Source organism: Prenolepis imparis, unplaced genomic scaffold (genome assembly GCF_030444845.1).
Source record: "Prenolepis imparis isolate NDT839.2.m4 unplaced genomic scaffold, iyPreImpa1.0 SCAF_5, whole genome shotgun sequence".
NCBI lineage: Eukaryota > Metazoa > Arthropoda > Insecta > Hymenoptera > Formicidae > Prenolepis > Prenolepis imparis.
In genome coordinates this window covers 13911088-13935587 of record NW_028141163.1, presented here as the reverse complement: position 1 = coordinate 13935587, position 24500 = coordinate 13911088, and the positions used below count along the sequence as shown (strand labels likewise).

The 24500-nt window shown below is 34.4% G+C and overlaps 1 protein-coding gene across 2 annotated transcripts; it reads right to left on the bottom strand.

The window, feature by feature from the left end:
• Nucleotides 1-1461: 1461 nt before the first annotated feature.
• LOC145936229 (uncharacterized) lies at nt 1462-23133 on the bottom strand. 2 transcript variants are annotated; one of them, XM_083038239.1, is made up of 11 exons: nt 22792-23133; nt 21539-21733; nt 21177-21431; nt 20894-21029; nt 20614-20688; nt 18670-19196; nt 12416-12428; nt 9235-9413; nt 8831-9050; nt 8572-8686; nt 1462-8450 (listed from the first exon to the last, which is right to left on the bottom strand). In XM_083038239.1, exons 1-11 carry the CDS (start codon nt 22978-22980, stop codon nt 8399-8401), a joined length of 1956 nt encoding a protein of 651 aa, XP_082894365.1. In that variant the 5' UTR covers nt 22981-23133; the 3' UTR covers nt 1462-8398. The 2 variants fall into 2 exon arrangements, with proteins under 2 accessions (XP_082894365.1, XP_082894364.1); XM_083038238.1 differs by lacking the exons at nt 12416-12428; nt 18670-19196.
• Nucleotides 23134-24500: the final 1367 nt, after the last annotated feature.

Genomic DNA, 24500 nt, shown 5'->3' with positions numbered 1-24500 from the left:
ACTAATTTTTTTTTATCACAATTACGGTATTATTATTAAAGCCGTTAGAGCGCCGGGCGAACCTTGCCGGAACACTTTGATGATCCGTTTATTTCTGTATGAGAATAATTATCGAAGATAATCACCCCTCTACACGCTCGTCTAGCGGGATTTTATTCCTCGCGTAATTTACTTTCGATTGTCCTTAGCAAAAATTTCGCCGCTTAGTTAATTGATAAAGAAACGTTAGCAAAGGGGGGAACAATTAAATGCTTCTTTATAAAATTTTAAATATATAAGCAACAGAACTCTTTGATGTTTAATCAAACTTAACATTATATGTAACTTATATTGAATTTTAATTAATTAAATTTATTAGACTTTTATTCTCTATTAATTCAAATTAATTAATCTTTTAATTTAAATCGAGTTAAATTAAATTAAATTTTGTTGAATATAGTTACTTGGATGCATGAATGTAAAAAATTGAGAAATATCTGAATCGCGAAATTTCGTTAAGGACACGATTTTCTCGATTGTAAATTCTTTAAAGGATAATATCTTGTTATCTTTATATCGACTACATCTTTTTTAATCTGTATATTATATTATGAGAGACGTTCTGTGGTCACATCAATATCATTTTCGCAACGTCATTTTCTTTCGCTGTCGTTATATTACATCTTCTAATATTGCTTTAAATATCCTTTTTTTCATACAAAGCAAGCAACGAAATCGGCATCAAAGTTGTCTTGTATTTGCGAATTTGCCGAATCGCTGACGCCCGATCGGCGAGCGCGATATTTAATGTCTTGGATCACTTTCTTGGCGCTTTCTCGTTAAACAATAATATATATTTAATTAATTAACAGTATCGCTTATTGCTGCTGTTTCGTGCATTGACTTGAAGGTGATGCCTTGCTGAGAACGAACCAAGCTGCGTGACATGGTAATCTATTTAGAACTTAATCAGAACGAGATGTTAGATATACACAGACATAGATAGGTGTTATTTTACAAATATATGAATTAAAAACAAAATAAACAAAATCTTGAGACATTAGATATAATGATAATTAATGATACATAGTTTATAGAAGTACCAAGAATTTATAATATTAGAAATACATATATTTAACGACATTAGAATATCCTAAAAATCAGAAGCGTATTAGTCTTATTATATATTGTGTATCTTTCCTTCCTATAGACATCTAATTTAATACTTACAAGAGACAGCTTCACGCTTAATTTACCCACTTTTTTATGACATAAATTATGAAAGCTAAAAAAAGATACAGGAACTGAAAATTCTGGGATTGAACGGAAATAAAGATAGACGTACACATCTAATTTAATACTTACAAGAGACGCAGCTCTACGCTTAATTTATCCACTTTTTTATAACATAAATTATGAAAGCTAAAAAAGATACAGGAACTAAAAATCCTGGGATCGAACGGAAATAAAGATAGGCGTAGAAACAAAATAATTCATGGATTTATTAAAAATAACACAGAAGTTCGAAATGACACAACAAATCAGAACAATAAGCCGCGCTAACGGATTAAGAAGTCTGACGATTATTATAGCGTATCACAATCGCGGGATCATTACACAAAGATCGATTAGGTGTCTCAATCTTTGAGAAAGTCCCTCGACGATATTGCCAACGATCTGAAGAAAAGTTTTGCGTCACGTGGTTCATGGTTTTCGATAACCGTCGGAATAACACTTTCGAGACATTTAAATGTAAATATCTTCTCTCATGCCCATTTCCTACTTATTAATCTATTATTGCATAAATATGTTTCACTAGCCGCTCAGCGGAATATTTTCTCATCGCAAAGTCTATAGTTACTCTAAGAGTTATAGTGCACATAAATTGCATTCACCTTTCACCACTTATCTAACTAAAGCAATCCCTGGAAAAACATCAAAAATAAATAACGTGTATCATATAATTTGTCAAATAATATGTCAAATGAAATATCTCTTATTAATTCCTGTGCAGAAAAGAATTGCAAAATAACATTCCTATAATGGTTTTTCGGGGATTTCTTCAAGTATTAAATTAAAGCGATTTAAAAATAAAAAAGAGAAAAGAATTATATATACTAAAGTTATGATTTTTGTAAATATATTTTGTCATATAAAATAATTCGCGGTTTATAATTTTCGCAATTAGAATTTCTATTATAAAACGTAAATTAAATTGACAAACGAAATATTTATCGCTAATTAAAAGTATTACCACACCACGTGACGCTACTTTTCCTGGCGAATAGTTTCTTTGGAAATCTCTTTAGAAACTGTTCAAATCACACATCGAATCTGTCGTGATATTCCTAATTCTTTAAATAAAATTCTCTAATAACAATTGTATATGTGTGTGTTAGATCGCAGTTCAAAGAATTTCCAAAAACTTGTTCGCCGAAGCTAATATGAGTATGAAATAGTCTACGAGGGTCTCAACCCTAAAAGTAAATGTAAGAAGATTCTATGATTGGCTCTTTTCACTTAAAAAATAAAATTTTCACTCAAAAATATTTTACCAATTCACATTTTTATCTCTCTCTTGTATTCATATAAACATATATATAAATACATAAATAATATATTAATAGGCAAATAAAACCTATAATGTTCAAACATAAATATCGTAAAGATTTTTCATTTCATCAATAATATAAACTCATTTTAAGGTCTGCCAAGCCTCTCTTACACTTTCTGTAAATATAATAAAGTATATCATTTAGGGTTAATATTTAAGGTCCGACAAAAACAAACATCCATCTCCAGGATGACTTACTGTCTATCGTGAATCGCGTATCTAAATAAATATTAACGCTCGATATATCTTCTCGCTATCGTTTTCACAGCTTCTAGGGACTACGCGTTACCTACGGGAGAAAGCGCTCGATGTGTTCTGTTACACGGTAACCGTAAGAATTGCGATTATCTTTGGACAAATTGCTCGTAGTTGATATTGCGCGTGTAAAACATAAAAGATATAATGCCAACATTTATTACTAAATTACTCATTCGATCGCATAATCCAGAGACGTTTGCATTCGTAATAGAAATTTGATTCGAAAGACGGAAAACTGATTCGTTCGCACGTATTGTGGAGATCCCGAAAGATCTAATTGAAAATACTAATATCACCCACATTAAAAATATTATATTTAACTCTTAATGCAATTTTAAAAATACAATTCGCGATCTCCAAATGCAAAAATGACTGACGAACAATCTAACACTCAAAATAAAACGCGAGTGCAAAGATGATCCGAAGCGTACAAGCCGCAGCATATTTGTCTAAATCCGATTCTCTTTTCTTTCCTTTTCTTCCCCCTTCCCCCTGAAATTATTATATTTCGTCGGCCCGTAATAAAAATATTATAGAAACAACTACACCAAATCACGCAGCATCGTTCGACTAACGGCATCACTTTCTCTATTACATTTTTAGGGATGCTCACTACTCGCTACAGTTAAGAGACGAAAGCGCACGATGAATGAAACAAGTCTCCGGATATATTATTAATATTTTTGACATTTTCCCCGATTTTTGTATTCTTTTACTTTCTTTTTTAATCCAATTACTACATGCCCGTTTAATATTGTATTATGATTCAAAAAAAAATATAAAACTCTAATTTGTATACGTAAAAAAAAAAATTATCAATTAGCATGGCAAAATACACAAAATTTGACAACGAGAGAATCGTTGATTTCGATCATCATGCACTTTTGTTTGCTCAGATATTTCGATTAGCGGTCACTTGTCGTCTACAAAGACGCACACATAGCGCTGGGAGAATTCACAAAACGCCATCTAAAAATTGGTTAATCTCACAAAGCTCTACTATTTCTCTTTCTCTTTCTCTCTCTATTTTATTTTCGTATGGTGTTACGATGAATAAAGATTTTTTGTTTTAGTTTAACACTCTAAGAGTTCCCATCGCCAGGTGCGCTAGAACAATATACGATCTCTCTATGGTTCTTACGATTAATTCGCTAATTAAATAGATCTATCTATGCTCTTACGCATACTTGTATTATCTATTATTATAAGGCATGGAGTATGTTATACTTGTCCAGTCAACCCTTTCTTTTCTCTCTCTCTCTCTCTCTCTCTCTCTCTCTCTCTCTCTCTTGCACATTTTCGCGATTTTCGCTCATACTCTCTCGCTTTCTTTCTCTCCTTCTCTCATTCATTTAACTCCATCATGCGATACCCTTTTTTTCGTTTTTAAATCTATTCCGCGAGTTATCTATATGTGTAAGTGTTGTAACGATTCCGTTTTTAATATTTTTCGTTCGTTGGAAACTAATTTCTTATTTACGGTGTGCTTAGCACGCAGATACCCCTCTCGTAATCCGAAGAGATTTGGACTCTGAAAAATTTTGCACACGCCTCTATGTATTGGCACACTGTCTTTTTTTTTATTAAAGATTTTTTTGGCCGAGTCGTGCTACACCTCGCACATGAATTCGACTCACTTAAATTTATTCCGTTCCGAAATTCGATTTTTGCGCGGCTATCAAGACATAAACAGTTCATTTCTATCTTTACAACTTGTAACAAACGCGGTCCATTCTCTGTTCAGAGCGATACGCTAATTGTATCAATATAATCGTTAGGCGCTTGGTAAAAGACGAGGAGTTCCGCTCCGAGAGAGGAACCCCTCTTCATACATCTCCTTTCGCTCTCGTAATTAATCGTACATTAATATCGTACGTTAACATTCGGTGACTATTTACAAGCTCGTTTGTCTACTGGGGTGACTATGTGAACGATCGAAGAGTCGAAACGCTAAGCATGTAGGTACCTCTATGTTGTCGCGTGTCTTTTCCATGCGCGTATGTAAGCACGTAAAGATACGAAGTTGCGATTCTGTTGGCCGCAAAATCGGCAAAAAAAGGATACTGCGTTTATGAATGGAAAAAAAAAAGAAGCTTTAATTAAGAAAATAAAAACACACATTACCATAAACTCAGTATTGCTGAAGCGATGATGTGAAACTTGAATTTAAACTTTAGAATTGTGTCTCTTTTTTTCGCACACGATTTTGACATTTACTTCTGATCGCGATTTTTTCCGACCGTCAAGCATGATTTTCGGTGTACGTAATAGCAGCAATCGAATTGATATTTCTTAAAAGTAGAAAAAAACTTTTTCTATTAATTTCTTGTAATGAAAAACAAAAATCTCTTTAGCAATAATCACAATTTAAAGTAATCACGTCATTTTATTTCAATTAATACGCGGATCAAAATCTATTGTTGAGAAAATTGCCGAAAGCTTATCTTGTTTCGCTTTGATTTCAGCGCGTAAATGAAAACGAGTATTACCTATTGTTCCATTGATGCGCAAATTCGTAAACATGAGAGCCTACTGCGTGACTGAGGCCGGTATTCATAGTCCGTTCTTATTTCAAGACCGTCTTAAGTAATGTCTTAAGATGCAAATACGGCTCTGTGATTGGTTAATCACATCTTAAGATTATACTTAAGACAGTCTTAAATATAAGAACCGACTATGAATACCGGCCTGAGTGTACGTATGAATGTGAGTGTTTGTACGTTACGCGATGTGCATGCATGAATACATATGTATTCATCTACATATATACATGCGTCGCGTCACGTCGAACGAATTTCTGCAAGAGACTTTGAGTATCGGTAATTAAGGCCGATTCAGTGTTTCGCCTCCTTCTCTCTTTCTTTCGCTCTGAGAGCGAATATCTCTCTCTCTCTCTCTCTCTCTCTCTCTCATAATATATTAAATTAAAATATATTAATCACATATTAAATTAAATTTCTTCCCTTGTTTAGTCCAGCGTGCGATTGAAAAAAAAAAAAAAAAAAAAAAAAAAAAAAAAAAAAAAAAAAATAGACTACGCCGGGTAAATAAAATACAATTTCACTAATAAACTTAATGATAACAGAAAATATCATCAATTGAACTCGTTATATTATAAGTAACGTTAGGCCAGCAATAAAAGGACTACTACTCTTTTATTTTAGACTGTTCAATTAGTTATAATTATTAAGCGAAGCAATAACAAATCGTATACGTACTAAGGTTTAATACTCCTTTTTCAATTAAACGTTTATACCATTCGTTAAGAAATATTAATTGTGCTAAAATAATGATACTTAATTTCGTGATAATTAATTCTTTCCCATCGCTTATTGTTGGTTTTAAGAATACATTTCTTGTCACTTTCGTTGTTGATGAAACGAAAACAGATAATCTGAACCGGGCTTAATCAATCGACCAATTTTGTAACTTAATGAATCGCAATCGTAGATAACAGGCTGTTTCAGGCCAGATGAGAGAATCGATAAAAATCACCGTGCCTTAGAAGATAGATTTTGCACGATCGCACTTATCGAATTGCTTCGATAACGATCAGATCGATGAAAGATGCGATCGTGCGAGAACACTTTAAACGTTTCATATTATACATATCGTCATTCAAATTTGTATGCGCTCATGTCCATTCTTCGCTGTGATTCGTTTTTTTTTTTTTTTTTTTTTTTTTTTTTTCCGAAACGCTTTTATAGGCCGGCCTCTCCATGCCGCGCGCGCGAACCTTTATAAAAATCATATATTATTATTATATATATATATTTATCACCAAATCAACAAATAAATATCCTAAATATATTAAATATGTGTAATATATATATATATATGTAATATGTTCTCCCAACAAATAATATATATATATATATGTATATAAGTTCTCATCTATTTCGTTAATAATATAGTTTAATATACATAGTAATATATATATGTATATTACCATGTATATACGTATTTATAATATATTTATATATTACTTCTCATTTATATATACTATATTTATATATTAGGCATACTCTATATGTGAAAGTCTACCCTTGTATCCCGGTAGGATCGGACTGGTCCGTCCGACCTTGCTATTTTTAATAATATTTCTTTTTCCTTTTTTTTCTTTATAATATTGCCTTCTCACTATTTATCACCCACCTTCACTCAGAAGGGTGCGTTCTCTTTCATTAGAGCCACACGGATCTCCTCCTTCGCATGTGGTCGTAGCTCACAGCCGAAATCAAATAAATTCTAATGCATTCTTACATAGAATCGTTCCTTCGTGACGCGTCTCTTAATATCTTTGTGTGCCCATGTAGCTTTCTTTCTTACACATGAAAAATCCATATTATCGCGCAAAAAAATGCATTATTTGAATTAGAAGCACCTGTGTTAACAGAAGGAACGCGCGTACACGAAGGAATTATTTTTTTTTCAGGCAAGAACGCATTCACGTAATAATCCCTCATCGTTATCTCAAATTTTTATAAACGTAATAGAGACTTCCCATTATAATAAAATATCCATATTGTATCAAATCAGTTGAATGTTCGTAAAGTAAACTTCTTCTCCTATGCCTTTTGTCTGCAATCACGATCGCCATTACAATAAAAGTCGAAATGGAGAAGATAATTTACGATAAGGAAATTCACGATGAATTCACAATATGAATATGATCGACTGTACTAACAATAAGTCTAAACATAATAGCCCGATACTAATGACTTTTTTATCCTATAGCCGAAGTGATGAAGTTTTATCATAGCTGTTAGTCACGATTTATATAATGCATCTAATCTCGCTGCATTATAAAATTTTATCAAGCAATCACTCTTTTTCGTCTTAATTTTTCTCTTCTACCCTCGAAACAACACGTTTCTATTATTTCTCGCGAACTTGTCATATACGTTTTACTAAACAGATTTATCTGTCAAGCTTGTGCTTCGCTTTCGTATCTTTCCTATATGCAAGCACGATTAATAAATCTTTCCCTGCAGAACGTTTAAGAAAAAAAATCAACTATCCCTGCCATTAAAATCTCCGCGATTTGCATAGCAAGAAAGAAATAAAGAAAGTTAATGAATATCCTGAAATATCGTCTAAATCGTATTTTAAAACGATCAACGAATTATTTCAGCTCTCTTTTTATCAAACCTTGTCTGCCATCCTTGTATTTCCGTATTTTATCCTACCCTTGTAGAATCACCATCTTCTCGATCCATGTTCGACTGGCTCAACCAGTAATTAAATGTATGAGGCCGTCGCCGTTCGTAGGGTGGAATGAAATGCGCCGTGAAGCGTGTGCAGAGGCATCAGCTTTTCGAGATCTGCCTGCGCGGATGACGCGAGAGACAAATCACCTCCGTACCCTTCCTCGTGATTGCGTCGTAGGTGCTCGTCGACGCACTGTTTGCCACTATTATTATTACGATAATCGCCACGATTCTGGTGCGAGCGTTGCGGCGAGTAAACCGTGTTGGATGAAGGGTGCGGGAGGACGCGACGGAACTGAGAGGCGGGCTGTACCCTGCACGCACCCTGTACCCCCTCTCACTTGTCCTCGGACTCACCCCGTGGTGACGTGTCCGTATCCTGTCTATCGCTGTTATCAGAGAGTGTGAAGACGGTCGTTGTAATTTTTTTTATACCCATCTATTATATCTATGCAAAACTTTATCTTTGTGTGCGCGAATGGTCATAATAAGAGTTTGCCATAGACTTACCATATGTATCGTATAGACTTCATCTTGAGAGCGGTGGAGTTCTCTTTGCATTTATATGCTAAGACCTGTTTCACGCTGCTAACGTCTACTGACGGAAACCTCGACGTCACGTAAGCTGTAACAGCAAAGATATGAACTAACTTTAGTTTTCAAGAAAAGGAAGGTTTACAGAAATGTTTGCATTGATGTACGTGCTAAAAAGAAGCGTCTTTGTATGTATCCCTCGAAGTATCTTCATTGTTTCATCGTGTTTACTTACATATAATGGCTTGAACCTTAGCCTTGTCGAGGGCAGGTTTGACAGGACGTTCAGTAGCTGTGCCAGCACGGCTCCAACGTTGACCGGTGACGGAGCACGTCGCCAGCTCCGTAGGGCTGAACAATATCGCGGCTAATCCGCGTGTCAACTTGCGATAATCACTCCATTTAACGGCCCTCAGCTGCTCCTCGCAGACAGCTATACCCTCACCTAAATGGACCTACAAGAGAGATCAATGCTAAATTATGACATTGTTATTATTTACATTTATTTGTGAGAAGAATGTGTAGAAAAATTAGACATGCAAAGACATTTACAGCAAGAGAATACTACAAAAAGATCTGATACGATTTATACGTAAAGTAACAAAGGGGTAATTTATTTATAGATTCATTGATACTGACCACACCATCCGACGAAGACTCTTCGAATCCACGGAAGGCAGGCATCGCGGTTGGCGGAGTCGTTCTCATGTCCAAGGGTAGCCATTCGCTCCTGGAGGGCGAATTTCTGCGAACGGACGGCGTCGGATGCTTGCCACCTCTGGTTCCGAGTCGCGGTCTACCGCGACGTACTCTTCGCGCTGGAATCATCAATTGTAAAAAGGTATGCATTTAATTTTGTGTTTTTTTTTTTTCAGCGTCGCATAAACCTCGGAGAGGAAATGTTTAGATGTAACTTCACCTGATGTTATTATGCAATTATCTTTGCAACAGACATTAAACTCAGACTTAACCAAAATAATGGCTATATAAACAATAATGTTATTATGTTTATTTTATGAAAAAATACGCAAATGATGCATTTTTATAATATATATCTTATATAAATAAGTTGAAACAGAAATATGTTATTTAAATTATTAGATCATTTTAGATGGTCCAACAAGAATATAAAATATTATTAGCTGATAAAAAAATTTTCCGGATGAGTCGAACACATACAAATTGTTTTCCGAAAGAATATGTTTATTTCTTTTTTATTTTATAAAAAAATGATATCATATTCAACTTAAAACTACGCAATATTTCTAAAAATGTGGAAATGACGATTTTAGATTTAATATACTATACTACATATAATAATAAATACTTCCTGCTGTATGATACTTTCAAAAATTATAGGAATGATTATGTGCAGATAAAATAAATTGTTTTCAACAAATTTTGGTCACTGGAGCAACATTCCCCTCATAAAAAAATATCGGTAATGGTGTCACTGCAACAATTTTATAATCGACGAATCGATTATTGCGCCGATTTATCAGTCTGCAGATACATATAGAGGAACTTGAGAGAATAAAACACATCACAAACTTTTCATCAACTATCAAACGTTTATAGAATCTAACTTAACTTTCTAAAGAAAACGATCGCAATCATGTTTTTTATTCTAACTCTTATAATTAGTAAATTCAATCAAGCACTCTCCCTCCCAATTATCGATGAATCGACTGAATCAAAGCTATATTAAATCTTTCTTTCAATATCAATATCATAATATAGTTCATTGTATCAATGAATTAAAGACATCGCGCTGACAATATCCATCATCTTCGTGAAGGAACGTGTAAGTTGACTCGTCCGTTTGACATTACGATCTCAAGAATATTGAAGAACGATATCTCCTGGGGGAGACGTTGGGGGCGTCGATCGTGGGGTGTCTGATATACTGATAGCTCGACGGGATGATCATGATCCAACAATCTCTTCCTCCGAAGAGGAAGAGGAGGCGGCAAGGAATAGGGAGGATGCCATGGTCTTCCGTTGCAGCGACGTCAGCTCTAGGAGGTCGGGAGCGGTCGCATGGGCCGACCTGAGGTGTCTGCGTAGATTACTGTTGTTGCTGTAGATGCGGGCACATTGCGGACAAGGCCGCGGATTGTGCCAGGTGGAGACCGCGGCGCTGGAAACACTCGATATTTTTAACGAGGTCGACGACGACGACGACGGTGGTGATCCCGTTCCCTCCGTACCGAAGCCAGCGGTGGCTGCAACATACCAGCCGACCAATCTAGATTAGTTTCTCCATCCATCCGTCGTCGTCAGCCAAAAATCACCCTTTTCCATCTCCTGTCCTATCTCATTTTTTTTTTCTTTTTATATTTCTTTTTATATCTGTCTCTTTTTCATCATACTCTTGCCGATCACAGCTAAGACCGTTTAAGTTTACGGGCTTACGGTCTATAAAGTCGATTTCCCAATCGTCCCGAGACAATTAAAATATCAGAATATCTTGAGGTGATGTGTTGAGAGAATACAAATCCCTTAAATTGAAGATCCAGCTAGAGAATGTCTTAAAAATATGTGAATATCCATCGTTATTATATTTTAATGTAGAATTATATTATTTCAAACATGTTCCTCTATATGTGTCGTCGAGTATCATGACATATTATTTTAACATGTGTGTCTGTTCAAAAGTTATGTTGAATTCATCATATATAATATGTATCAGCAGTGTGAATGATTGATTTAATGTAACATATATCTGCTATCGCGTAAATTTCTCGTGCAAAAATAACGTAATACACACATATTCCGTACAAATGTGAATTACTTTATTCAAATGTCGTTTGACAAAATTTCGGATACAGAATCGAATCGCTACGACGGGATATTGCGCTCTAAGCCAGACGGAAAGTCTCTCGTATTCGTGATTGCAACAGGAATTCGTTTTCGTAGCCGAAAAAGTTCGCGTTAGTAATTATTATCTTTTTCGTAGTCGAAACGTACAAAAGCGCGAACGTAAAATAGGAACGTCGCTATTATGATAGGTGATTACGCTTAGTATCTGATTTGCGTAAATTGCGAAAAATCCCGTCATCGAGTATAACGATGACGAGGGCCTCGTCGCACATTGATATTGCAATTAAATAATGAGACTCGCGTCTCAATATGGGAGTGTGGGCGAGGGGACGGGGTGAGGAAAAAAGCACACTTGATTACAGATCTATGGCTACTTGATTGATGCATCTGTTGTCGCTAGCGAAATTAACGCATGTGTTTGTTTATATGTGTTATAGGATTCTACATGCTGCGCGACTCGACAATATCGCGCGATCCTTCGCAAGCTTTCTTTCGATTAACCATTTGTGCACTTTTAACACAGATTTTTGTCAGTTTAGAATATAATAGCGAAACGCGAAAACATTTTTTTTCCGTCAAGCAATCGATAATAGCTAATAGCTCAGCTAATGAATATGTGTTACTTTGACGCGAAGATAAATGCTCCAACTTTTTTTCTATTCTCGTTCATGTTTGATTCTATTAATTCACATATCGATAAAGAACGATTATTGACCGCTCGTAATAGACATTTGTTTTCTGATGTATGCCACGCGAAACGATTATTTCTTTCAAAATCATACACATCTCTAAAAAATAAAATTAATAATGCGTGTATTGAATCGATACATGTTGAAATGTTTTATAAATAATTAACGTCAGTACAAAGATAGCCAAAATAAATCAGTCTACCACGTAAGAAATGGACGGCAACATATAATACTATGTTTATCCTCGCCAATATCACATTTGCAAATATCATAATTTTCCGAATATTTATTTTAATCCTCTCTTTTGCACTCTTGCTCTCTCTCCCGTGCGATAATGATTATATTACAACTTAAAAAATAAACGTAAAAGCTATCGTAACGATGCAAATAAAGCTTCTATACAATTTCACGATTTATTCGGTAGTTGCGAGTAATCGTGATAATTGCGAAAGTATAAAAGAAAAATTAAATCGTTTGCGACACTCATCATCATGCACAAAGGTTCAAGAGTCTTGCTCCAGATAATTTCTGATAAATTAAGTGCAGCATATGTGCAGTAAATTGCAAGCGCACTCGATGTAAGCTTAAGCTACTTGTAGTGTTGGGCCTCGGATACATGCGCACACGAATGTAGTTTTTGTACATGTAACTACGTCTAAATATTTTCGTTCAGATAATAAATCTGACGCATTTGAAATAAAATCAATATTAATAAAAAGATCTCATCTCACATAGAGAAGTACAGAAATTATATCTAGGAAAAGTGTCTACGTATTTGCGTAATTTAAAAATTGATAAAAATTAATTATCACATTATTGGAAGTAAAAATTATATATATATTGATCAGTATCATATTCTTACAATTGCATCAAGCGATACAATGTGATAATTTAATGGTTAATCTAATTTTTGAATAGAAATCTAAACTTACAAAAATATTAAAAATCTTCTGTAAAGATAAAAACAAATTTAAATAAATTTTAAAAGAGCAATGCGCCTGCACATGTATCCAAATACTGTCATATTATTTTATGCCCATCACTTACTGCTAGTCAGTTAAATATAACGCAGTGCCGCATATAATAAATAAATTACCGTGGCGTATTCTCAAGAAAACATTGTGGAAATGTTAGCCGAAAGTAAAATATACGTCTCTCGATAAGTGTTTCTTTATGAATTTGAATTCTTTTTTGATGCAGAGCTCATTCTGTCCAGATAATTGCTTGTTGAAAAAAAAGGTCTATATACCTTGAAGCATAAATCAGATAATTTGCAACTTTTTTCCGTCAACTTTCTTTCTGCGTTTATATTAAGCCAATAATAAGTCACTTTCGTGGAGCCCACAAGCTCAGCCTAAAAAGAGCACTTTATCAATTTTTTTTATTCTACCGGTTTTGTCGCTACAAAATTGCTATGCCTAGCAAATGTCCTGATAGAAACTAACAAGAGCATCTTTCAGATGTTAAAACTTGGATCCTACTTGAACGAATAATTGAAATGATTGCACTATTATAAAGTTTGCCTAATAAAAATTTACTGGATCAACAAAATCATACATATATTTCCTGCATTATTATTCTCGAATTTAAATTGTATAAATAAATATGTGTATATAAATAAATTGTATAAATTTTGTATAAATTATCAAATATAAAAATCGAAGAATTTTGACGTGTTAGATTTTAGAAAACTAAAAATTTATATTCTTCTCTCTAAATTTACATAGATTTCATTTTTCTTACGATCTTGGAATTTCTATCAGGAACTCCGACAGGCTCTCTTTCGCACGCGCAATATTTTTTTTTTCTTCGCGCGTGACAAAGAGAGACATTCACGAAGCCAATACGCGCATTTTCTCATCAATTATCTGCTCAGAAATTCCGCCAAGTACAAGCTACTGTACTTTTCTTTCCTGTTTTCTTTCATCTCTCTTAGACGCCTTAATACAATACATACCGCACGTACATACACACACACACGCATACTCGCATTCGTCGAAAATCAGTCGTATATATCCTTTTTTTTTTGCAATGCGATTGCCATTATATAATATGTGGGATAGCACGAGACGCTATTGACCTGCCCGTTTACTTAGAGAATAACTTACTTCGGATACGCTATGATTCGAATAAATATACGTAAATATTAGCGTGTGGTGACTACTTCAGAAGCGAAATATTCGTATTTTCGATACAGTCGTATTGGAAAAATTGCCGCTATTTACATCGAAAATTTCGCACTTTTGCTTTTCGCGCATACTAAAATCTAACACTATCTTAAGCTTATATATTTTTTGAAAAAGTACACTCGGAAAAGATCGACATATCGATCGGGAACAGAATTTACATAAAAAATTATGTAGAATATATTGCGTTAAAAAAATGCGGTTTCTCACTCGAACGACGAAACGATGCCTCTTTTGCGCTACAATATTTTCGAAAAATTTCACAATACTTTTTAATGTATTTTTTTAAAAGATATATATAACTTTTTATTTTTCAAATAGTTATTATTATCTGCAAAAAATTCTATCAAAGAATTTTGCCAAATTTATATGTCTCTATCTTTCAACATATAGGATTAAATTTTTATTTTCAAAATTAATAATTCGACCTCTAGCCGTAAAATAATGACAACAAGGTAATAATTAAAAATATTAAGTACTACATATTCTTTCACTGTTATCTCTCCTTATATATAAATCATAATATTAATATATTAAAAATATATTTAGTAATCAGAAACGTATAATCTTAAAACCATAATTTCGTAAAAAGATTTTAAAAAATATTTTCCTAAAATAAAATTAATTTAATACTGTTTCAATTTTTCAATTACAGATATTAATTTTAAAACTAACATGATATTATACTAACATATATACTCAATAATGATACATCACGTTTTCAACAAATAATAATATAGATTACATCAACTTTATAAAAAAAACGTTGTTTTTATTGACTAGATTAAAATTTTCATTTTATATTATTAAATAAATAATGTAAATCAAATTAAAGGTGCAAAGTATGCTTCGCGATACTACGTATACAAGGAGATGTCCATCGTTCAAACAAGAAACCATGTATATTACCTTCATTTAAGGTAATATTCCCTATAGCTACACCTATATGTTAATAACAACTAGCAATCGAATATACGAGTTATCTTTTGTAATGTGACGCGCATACAAATTGCATAATAATTTACATATATACAACACATAATTAAATGCGCTAAAAGATACTGGTTTTTATGATGAAGAAAGACGACGCACGCTGAAAGTCGTGCGACGCGGGAAAAACCGAGATAATATCCTTTCGAACATAAAAACATCTTCGAGACGGTAGACGCATATATGCATCCAGTTTTAAATTAACGACGACAATAATAATTGTAATTGTAATAGGAGAATAGTAATAGAGTAGTAGTAATAGTAATAGTAGTAGAGTAGTAGTAATAGTAATAGTAGCAGTAATTGTGGTATTGATAATAATAGGATTCGATTGATAATAATAGCGATAGAGTAGTTATCGTAATAGCAATAATAGTCGTAACAACGCATAATACAAATGCTAAAATCGCAGTTTATAGGATAAAGTTAAAACTTATTATCGCAGACAAAAGATACTTTTTTTTTTCAGTGAGCTTTTCTGTACCTACTCATCGAGTTGTTTCGGAAAAAAATGGCAAGTACTGTTAGTATTTTTCATCACAAAGAGATACTTTTCACGACCACGTGATGTATATCGATATCTCTTCTCATTTAATTTATAGTCAATTGTGTATTATTAGACCCAGAAAGAATACTAAAATATTGCGGGTTTTTTTTTTTTCGAGCATTATTTCCTATAAGCTGTAAGTGTGCTTGTTATCGATTGATAAAAATCGTCGCGTTTTCTTTCTTTTCTTTCTCTCCTTTCTTTTTGCTTTTTTGCTGTGTCTCCGTGTTGCGGAATTACGGAATGTTTGCACACACCATTTGTGAATTCGTAATATAATCGTAATTATAACAGTGAATGTTCGAAATTGTATTGTGATATTAGCTAGGTAACCGGTTTTTAATGCCCAGCGAAGTCCGGCCTGTCAAATGATGCTTACTATTATGTGACATTCTGTAACACATCACTCTGATATACACAGTATATGGGATCTCAGGCAAAGGATCGAGTAGACACCAAAATGACTGAAAGTAATATCAAAAGTAGCAAAACTTCTATAAATAATATCAATCGCAGATCTTACTGTTACTAACGCGGAAAAAAAACTAACAAATGTGAAACTCTATCAAGTAGCATATCAAACCAATAATGTATTAAATCTACATTTCTTATTCTACAAGACACTGCATTGTAAAATTCAGTAGTTGAATTTTCACAACTGGAATTAAATTATATATAGTATTGTGTGTGAAAAATGCACTATTATAAAGAAAACATTACTATTGACAAGAGAAGCAGAATGAAATCCTCTGTATATGATCCAAAGCCTGAGAGTTGATGAATGTAACACTGCTTGGCAAATGTATAACAATATTATAATATGATATGCAACATTTATAATCTAATCTTATTTCGGTACTAATTGTCAGTTGTGCTGGGCATCCATTTATATCGTAAACGAAAAAATCTCGAATGTACATTCGTAGTACATTTTTAACGTGTAAAAAAACATTGCAATCGCTTACCAATGTAATAACAGATAATAAAAATCGTTTGTATAATATCGGCAATCTGTGTTATAGTTGCAGTTGTTGCAACTTTTCCCAGTACTATTGTAAATTGTATTGTATGTAAATATATTATAATATATAGCTGCATCTGTTTAGTAATTTGATTGTATGTGAGGTAAGGAGCCTGTTTATATGAATGGTACGACTTAAAAGGTTACGATTCTAGGGGACATACTCTGTGCCCCATTTCCTAGAATCGCTATTATAAATCGTACTTATGGAACTATTGTCATCTGTAAAATATAATATAAAAGATCCTGAGTTGTACTGTGTGGTACTATGGCTATGGAATTGTGCGGCAGATATCTATGCTGGTTTACTTTTATAGAAAGCTGAAATTAAATGTTCCTAATATAAAAAATGATAAAAGCAAAATTATGGCGAAAATTGATAATTATAGAAATCTAAAATAGCTCTAAAGATTGTATATACTGAGGCTACGATATAAATGCATCTGAAAAATACTAGAGATATTTCTGATGAAAGCTTATACAAAAAATACAATTAATTATTGCCAAAACATTATTGCCCTTTTACTTTCTGTAAAGAATATACTGTAGAGTGTCTTTCGCAAAACTGTTGCTACATGTATGAACTTTACACAAAATGCTATCGCGTCTCTTAACATTTTAAGAATTCTTTGTTTAAAAATTGATAAAAATAAATTAGAATATATAAAATACTAAATATATACACAACTAAGAAAAAAATATACGACTTATAAATAAATTATATAAATATCGTTTAAGAACGTAGTTAGATACTGAGCATTATAATCTTTCTACACAAGAATAGTGAAATAAATATCTTTACGGTATTGTCATAAACATATGTATCTATCACTGCTAGAGTATTTGAAAAACACTCTTCTATGGACATGCTTATGCATATTCTATGGACGAGAAACCAGCAGAGACATTTGCCTTCTTATTATATATTGTTAAATTCAATCTGCTGCATTATTGCGATCACGGTTTGTTGATAACTGTTAATAATAAATATTATTACTCTGTTGAGCTGTCAATTGGCTGTATATTGCAATGTATGCATGTGAAAAATATATCATGTATGAGCTATGTCATTGCACATTGCGTTGCAATAATAAAGTAAATATAATCCTCTGTAAGAATATAATATTGTTGTAAATATCTGTAGTCTGTATAACACTGTATAGCATTAAATAAAACAACAAGTATCCGGCTGCAGAATTATCAGTACGAGGTGGGATGGCTGCTCCACCATCGGCATTTTAGTCGTTCTCTCCCCCCATCATCAGCGTTCATCTTTACGATGAATAGGCACGGGACTTTATATGTAAACTAGTCTCCCAAACCTATATACATTGTCGACCTTCGTATGAATGATCATTCGAATGATCTTTGTAGGCGTCTTATTACGGACGAAAACAATCAAGTGCGCGACCGTTAATCATATTTGATTTCTTGTCTTTCATTCGTGTTTGTGCGACAAGAATTGCATACGCGTTTCTCAAAAAGATTTAAAATTATAAATTATACCCGTGCACACGCATACACACCTCTGTGCACAGGACCTGAATTATTAAATACGGAATCAGCCTTGTGTCGTAACGTTATTTCTAGCTACTTGTCGGTCAACTATGAAGATACGTTCCCTATTGAATCACAAGTTCACTAAAGAATAAAGATAAAAACTCGATTTGTTACTATATCACAAAACGATACAACAAACTGGGCACAATATAGATTAAAAAATAAATAAACATCCTGTACACATTAGTGATACGTAGCATCGAATTGCAACATACCACTGGCAAAATGCTTTGAATCATTAATCTGCGCCACCTCTACCGAAAAAGCATTATCGCCAGCTTGTGCCTGATACGATCTGAGCTTTGGTTCTGTGGTGGTGCCGCCACCGCCGCCGCCACCACCACCACCACCACCACCACCGCTAGCCCCACCTTCCTCGGTGATATTCCGAGAAGGTGGAGTAGGAGCCGCTAAAAGCACCTTATTATCCACCTGAGTCTGAGCTTGAATCTGAGCTTGTGTTTGAGCCTGAACTTGTGTTTGAGTTTGAGTCTGAGCTCCTCCCTGAACCTGCGTTTGTCCCTGTCCCTGGACCTGAACCTTAACTTGATGCTGGTAGATTTCTTCCTGACGTTGTCTGTCTGCCACACTGAGGTCGTGGAAACTGACCAGGTGACGCTTCAGGTACAGCTTGGTCTTGAATGGCTTGTTACATAGAGGGCAAGTGACACTCTGAGGGTTGTGGATGAGGCGCATGTGCTGCCGCAGGTTGGACAAGTTACTGTACATGCGGTTGCACACAGGACAGGGGCGTGGGTCCAGCGAGTGCAGTTTACGCAGGTCAGCTGCAACAACACACACAACTTGCTCTAACCGGTAGCAGCCCACAGCATTGCACGTTACCACAGCATAGCACCACGCCTTTTCACACCACGTATAATATCAGAATGATACCACCCACCACAGGACAGCAACAACCAGCAAACAACCCTATTTTTAGCGCTACCCAATTTTTGCTGCCTGCATGGTACAATACAAAAAGAGTACCCCCCGCAAGAGTATCACTTGCAAGGATGTAAATATGTTTGGCAGACAAAAACAATGGTAATGCAGTAAGAAAAAACATATAGTTTGAAAACAATGGTAAGCATGAATCGATGAATAATGAGAACCAGTAATTAGTCAAAATCTCTTGTTTTACATGTTCATTGCATATTTCTTTAATTTTTTTTTACGTAGAAAAATACTTTTTTTCCAGTAGAAGATTAGATATGTTAGCATGAATACACATTTGTTTTTATATGTGGTAGCATATGACAACTTTCAAGTCAGGAATTATTTTCAAAAAACATGTAGATTTTTATTGATAAGATTTGATATCTTCATAGTTAGAAGGAAAGATCCAAAATTATTTTATATACAACTTGAGAACAATTTATCGTTAAAATTGAATAACATTATAAGATTTGAAATCTTACACAATTCGACACATTATTTCATATTTCTATTTGCTTATTTATTAATAACTTTATTTATTAATAATAAAATATTTTAATAAATATTCATTAATAATAAAGTCCTTAATGCAATTATATGGTGTATGAAACGTAAATGGCATCACATAAACATATTCATATATCGTATTTAATTCAAAGCAGTATGTACAAGCCGATTTGAAAACTTGTCACATGTATGTAAAAATGGCATTTATAATGAGTAAACGAAAATGCAAACGATTATAAGATAATCTATATTGATCTGAATGTTAACTTTTTAATAAGCAATTATTTTTTATAATAAACATTTTTTTTCCAGGGTTAGATTTAATTCAGTGTATGTATGTATTAATATACACGTGTAAGTGTATATGCATTAATATATACTATGTGAAGCAGGAAAACAAAAGATTATAAAGCATATTGGGATGGGGTTGTTTCTTGAATATGTACACGCAGGACATAATTGTTAATGATTAAAGTTTTTCCGGGCTATTTCGGTAACGTTCATACAACACAGCTGCTTAACTGCAAACTGCACTCTGTGGACTCAGGCCTATTGCAGCCTCCGAGTGTCAAATGTCCTACCGCCTACCAAGACCTACCGAGCTACACACGAGCTTACCATTTCAAACCATCATTTCAAACCATCATTCCTTTCTGCTTCCTTGTTTCTATTCACATTTGACATTTGTGATGTAATGGCTAGGTTGTTGCTGTTTGTAATGGTGCTCGCACTACCAAAAAATAATAAATTCTGACTCACCTTGCTGTTCCTGATTTAATTCCGTAGTCCCATGACCTGATGGACCTGGCATTCCTCCTTCTACATTTTGATTTCCTAAAATAGAAATGTTAATATGAATTTTAGCACAATTTCAGATTTATATTTTATGATGAAGTAAAAAGAAAAAAAAAACTGTACACTTGAAAGATTCAGTTATTGCAAAACAATTATACAACATAAAATGTTTATATTCTTAAATTTTAATATTTATTTTTAATTTTAATTTTTTCAGTTAAAGCATATCTTGTAAGATGATCACCTTGATAAGATGATGGATAAGATGGCAATACTTCCATACTACTGTCCAAGCTGAGAAATCCACTGGGTAATGTATTAGCTTCCTGTTTTGGTGAGCAATCGTCATCACTGCCATATTCAGGTAATTCTATTTTTGGCTGAAAGTAAAAAGTTAAAAATAAATATTATAAGTATATACTATTATAAATATTATAAATATTGTGTGTGTGTGTGTTGATATTGCGCATTGATAGTGCACATTGATATCGTCAAAGATATTCGACTGTGTATAATACAATATATACCTCAACAATATCGAGATCTTTATAACAATCGAGCTGAACTTGAGGCTCGATAAGTGGGCGCGAGCGAGGTGCAATAGTAGCACAAGGCGGTATAGAAGGTGTTGGACTAGAAATTGGAGGTGAATCACTTTTTTTACACAGCCTTTTCAGTGGTGGAGGGCTCGAAGGTGGTGGAGTTCTACTGAGTTCATCGTCAAAGCTCGGTGAGATCAGATCACGGCCATTTGATGCATGGATGTTATTTGTCTTCAAATGCTGCAAATTATTAAAAATTGTACATTGCAATATGTGCACTACACGTACATATAAACATAACAAAGATAGAAGACATATAGGTATACGCAAACCTATGTCAAACAAACCTTTTCGTTGTTGTGCTGATTATTTTGGGAGTCAGTGAGGCCACGAATTTGAAGAGATTCAGCTGTACGCAGAAATGTAGGTAATTCGGCCTGCGAGATATTTACCTCTCCAGCGTACATAAATTCCAATAGCGACTGTAGATGTTCAAACTCAACATCTCGCATAAAAATTATTGGATGCTTGCAAGGATTTGTCTGCAAAATAAATTGTAATACTATTAATTATTAATTATATATTATGGAATATTTATAAAAGAAGGGAGATAAGTTTGTTAAATCGAGTTATAAAAAAAGCTATTCTATTTTTTTTTAATATCAAGTATATATTATTGTATATATAATTTTTAACTTGATAAATTAACTATATTTTGCAATGTCTATGATTCGTAAATGACTATATAATATCTATAATAAATGATTATATATCTCGTGGAAAGAGCTAATGATTAATTACATTAATAATTTTAGATATTCTATTTTTTTCTTACGTTTCAATTCTCTGACATTTATCATCGTACAAGCGTAAAATTAATGATATCTTTAAAATGAATAGCTTCTGCTTTAAAGCCTTTATATCTAATTAAATAGTGCCTCATTTAGATAATCCTACTCATCGTATCTCTCTTTTGAAAAAGATGCGCAAGAGATAACGGAGTAGATTAGTGTTGCATAATTTCTCTGTAAAACGCGAGTACGATTAATTGTACAAACATATATGTCGAACTCGACGTCCATTTATCGACCTTCCCCCAACCCTCGCCGGCGCGTTAATTGCCGGTCAGCAATTACAAATTTTATTCGGCGCGGTCGCGAAAACCCGCGGCGACGACGACGACGAACGGGGGGGAGGAGGTTGGGGAGGGTGAATAATACATGCAACATCATGACGTAATCGCGAGCACAAATACGCCTCGCTTTGAAATGAGGCGTGAAGACGAAAAAGATAAGAGACGCGTAAGAGACCGTCACGTAAATAGGTATTGTGTAATTTTGGAATTATTCATCGCGAGATGAGACGGAGGAAATGTGCATGTTACGTATACACGCACAGATAGGGAGGTGGGAACAGGGCAAGAGACAGAAAGAGATAGAACGAGAGGGGAGGGACGAAGAGAGAGGGGGAGGGCGGCTGCCGGAGGACGCAAAGGGGAAGATTGAGGGGAGGGGAAGGGAGGGGGAAGAGGGAGGATAGATGCGGGGAGAAGAGGGACTTACGTCTAAGGTGGGGAGCGAGAAGAAAATGGTTTTCTAACCTTGAACAGCTCCTTGAAGTAAGGGCTGCACGCGGAAAGGACGACCTTGTGCGCCTGGAGTCGCCTGCCGTCACACGCGAAGGTAACGTCAACGAAGTCCTCGTCATCTCGCAGCACCTCGAACTGGCTCGTGATGTTCGCCTGAAAGTTATTCCACCGCAAGCAAAACTGCTGCTGGCTATCCGTCATTCTCTTCGCACGCTCGACTCCCCTTCAACAACACCTATGATCACACATGTGGGGGCTAACTTAGAGTACCATACGCCCGTGGGAAAAACTTAACTCTCTCATTACTGTAAAAATGTAAAATGTAAAAAGAGTGAATCGATGACTGAAGAGGAAACGTACGATATAAATAATGACAATCGATATCCAGGTTGCCATCTGTCGGGCAGAAAAATTCTCTAGGCGCTAAAACCTCGGTCGCGCCTCTCGCGAGGCGCGAGAAAACAACTTGATTCGTTACTCGCGGACACTCTTCACTCATCGATTCCATCAAAACTCTGGCTCTGCCTAGGCGAGAGGTTCGACCACGTTTTTTCACGTAGGATCGCACACGCACTTTGTATAACTTGGTAAATTTTTACATACATTTAAATAGATTACATACATTTATCACAGAATAAACAATTCTAAACTTTGTCTATTATTTACATTACAAAGAATACGATGAATAATTTCGAATATATTGAAGGTATTATCAAATGTAAAACATCTCTCCAGTTTCATCCCAGAAATAATTATCGAATCACTCTTCTTAAGCGATTAATTCTTTTAAACAATAAAATCTATTCGAAAGTTTTGTTTTCAGACGCATATCGTTTATTCGATTCAAGAATCAAGAATAGAAAATGTGGTTAGATTCTCAATCGGAATTCGATGTTATTGATATACGAAAATTATCTCTCTGTTCATTGATGGCGATAAGAAATTGGCGTAAGTTACTTATGTTCTTTTAAATTTATTCTTATTTGCAACAATAAAAATTGGCATAAGATATCTTTTTTTACATGTCAAGTATATCGAAAGTGAAATGTACGGCAATTATAACGATATCAATGGCCGTTTCATATTCATGGGAGGCTAGTTACGTCACTACTCGGAACGAATTATCCCTAGACGTCGCATCCAGTCGCCAAGTTGGGACGGCGCATGCGCCATCGACAACTCGCGCCCCTCGCGCCGACTGTCGAAACTGACGGCGGACGAAACGGATATCGAATTTTCGGAAATAATAAGCTACACATGCAACAATGCTTCGATCCTGCTGTGAGTATACACATGTGCATGCGTGTTGCGTAATTACGAATGCCCGTTCCTGGTATATGTGCGATGCAAAAATATGGCCGCTCCGTTGCGGAAATAAAAAAGCCTGTTATTGAATCGTGTAATGATTAATGCAACACGAATTGTAATCAACGAGAGATTTTAGAATGATAATCAGAGGGCAAAGAAGAAAGAGAAAGCGTTTTTATTGTTGACAGTATAATATTTGGCTCTTTTATTTTCACAAGAGAGTATGTATATATATATTATTTGTCATTAAAAAAAATGTTTCGAATATTCAATACGAACGCATTTTGAAATATAAATATATAATTCAATCAACACGATTTTATACTAAAAAAAAATAAGATTATTTAAAAAAAAATTATTCTTTACGAACATTTTATTACGTAGTAATTTGATCGAATAATAGAGAATTGCGA

Bases quoted from the DNA above. Each gene is read 5' to 3' on its own strand.
- LOC145936229 (XM_083038239.1), bottom strand. From the start codon at position 22,980: ATGACGGATAGCCAGCAGCAGTTTTGCTTGCGGTGGAATAACTTTCAG. The intron at 21,432-21,538 runs GTTTGTTTGACA...AATAATTTGCAG, and splicing joins ATCAGCACAACAACGAAAAG to CATTTGAAGACAAATAACAT. The intron at 19,197-20,613 runs GTGAGTCAGAAT...GTGTTGTTGCAG, and splicing joins ATTAAATCAGGAACAGCAAG to CTGACCTGCGTAAACTGCAC.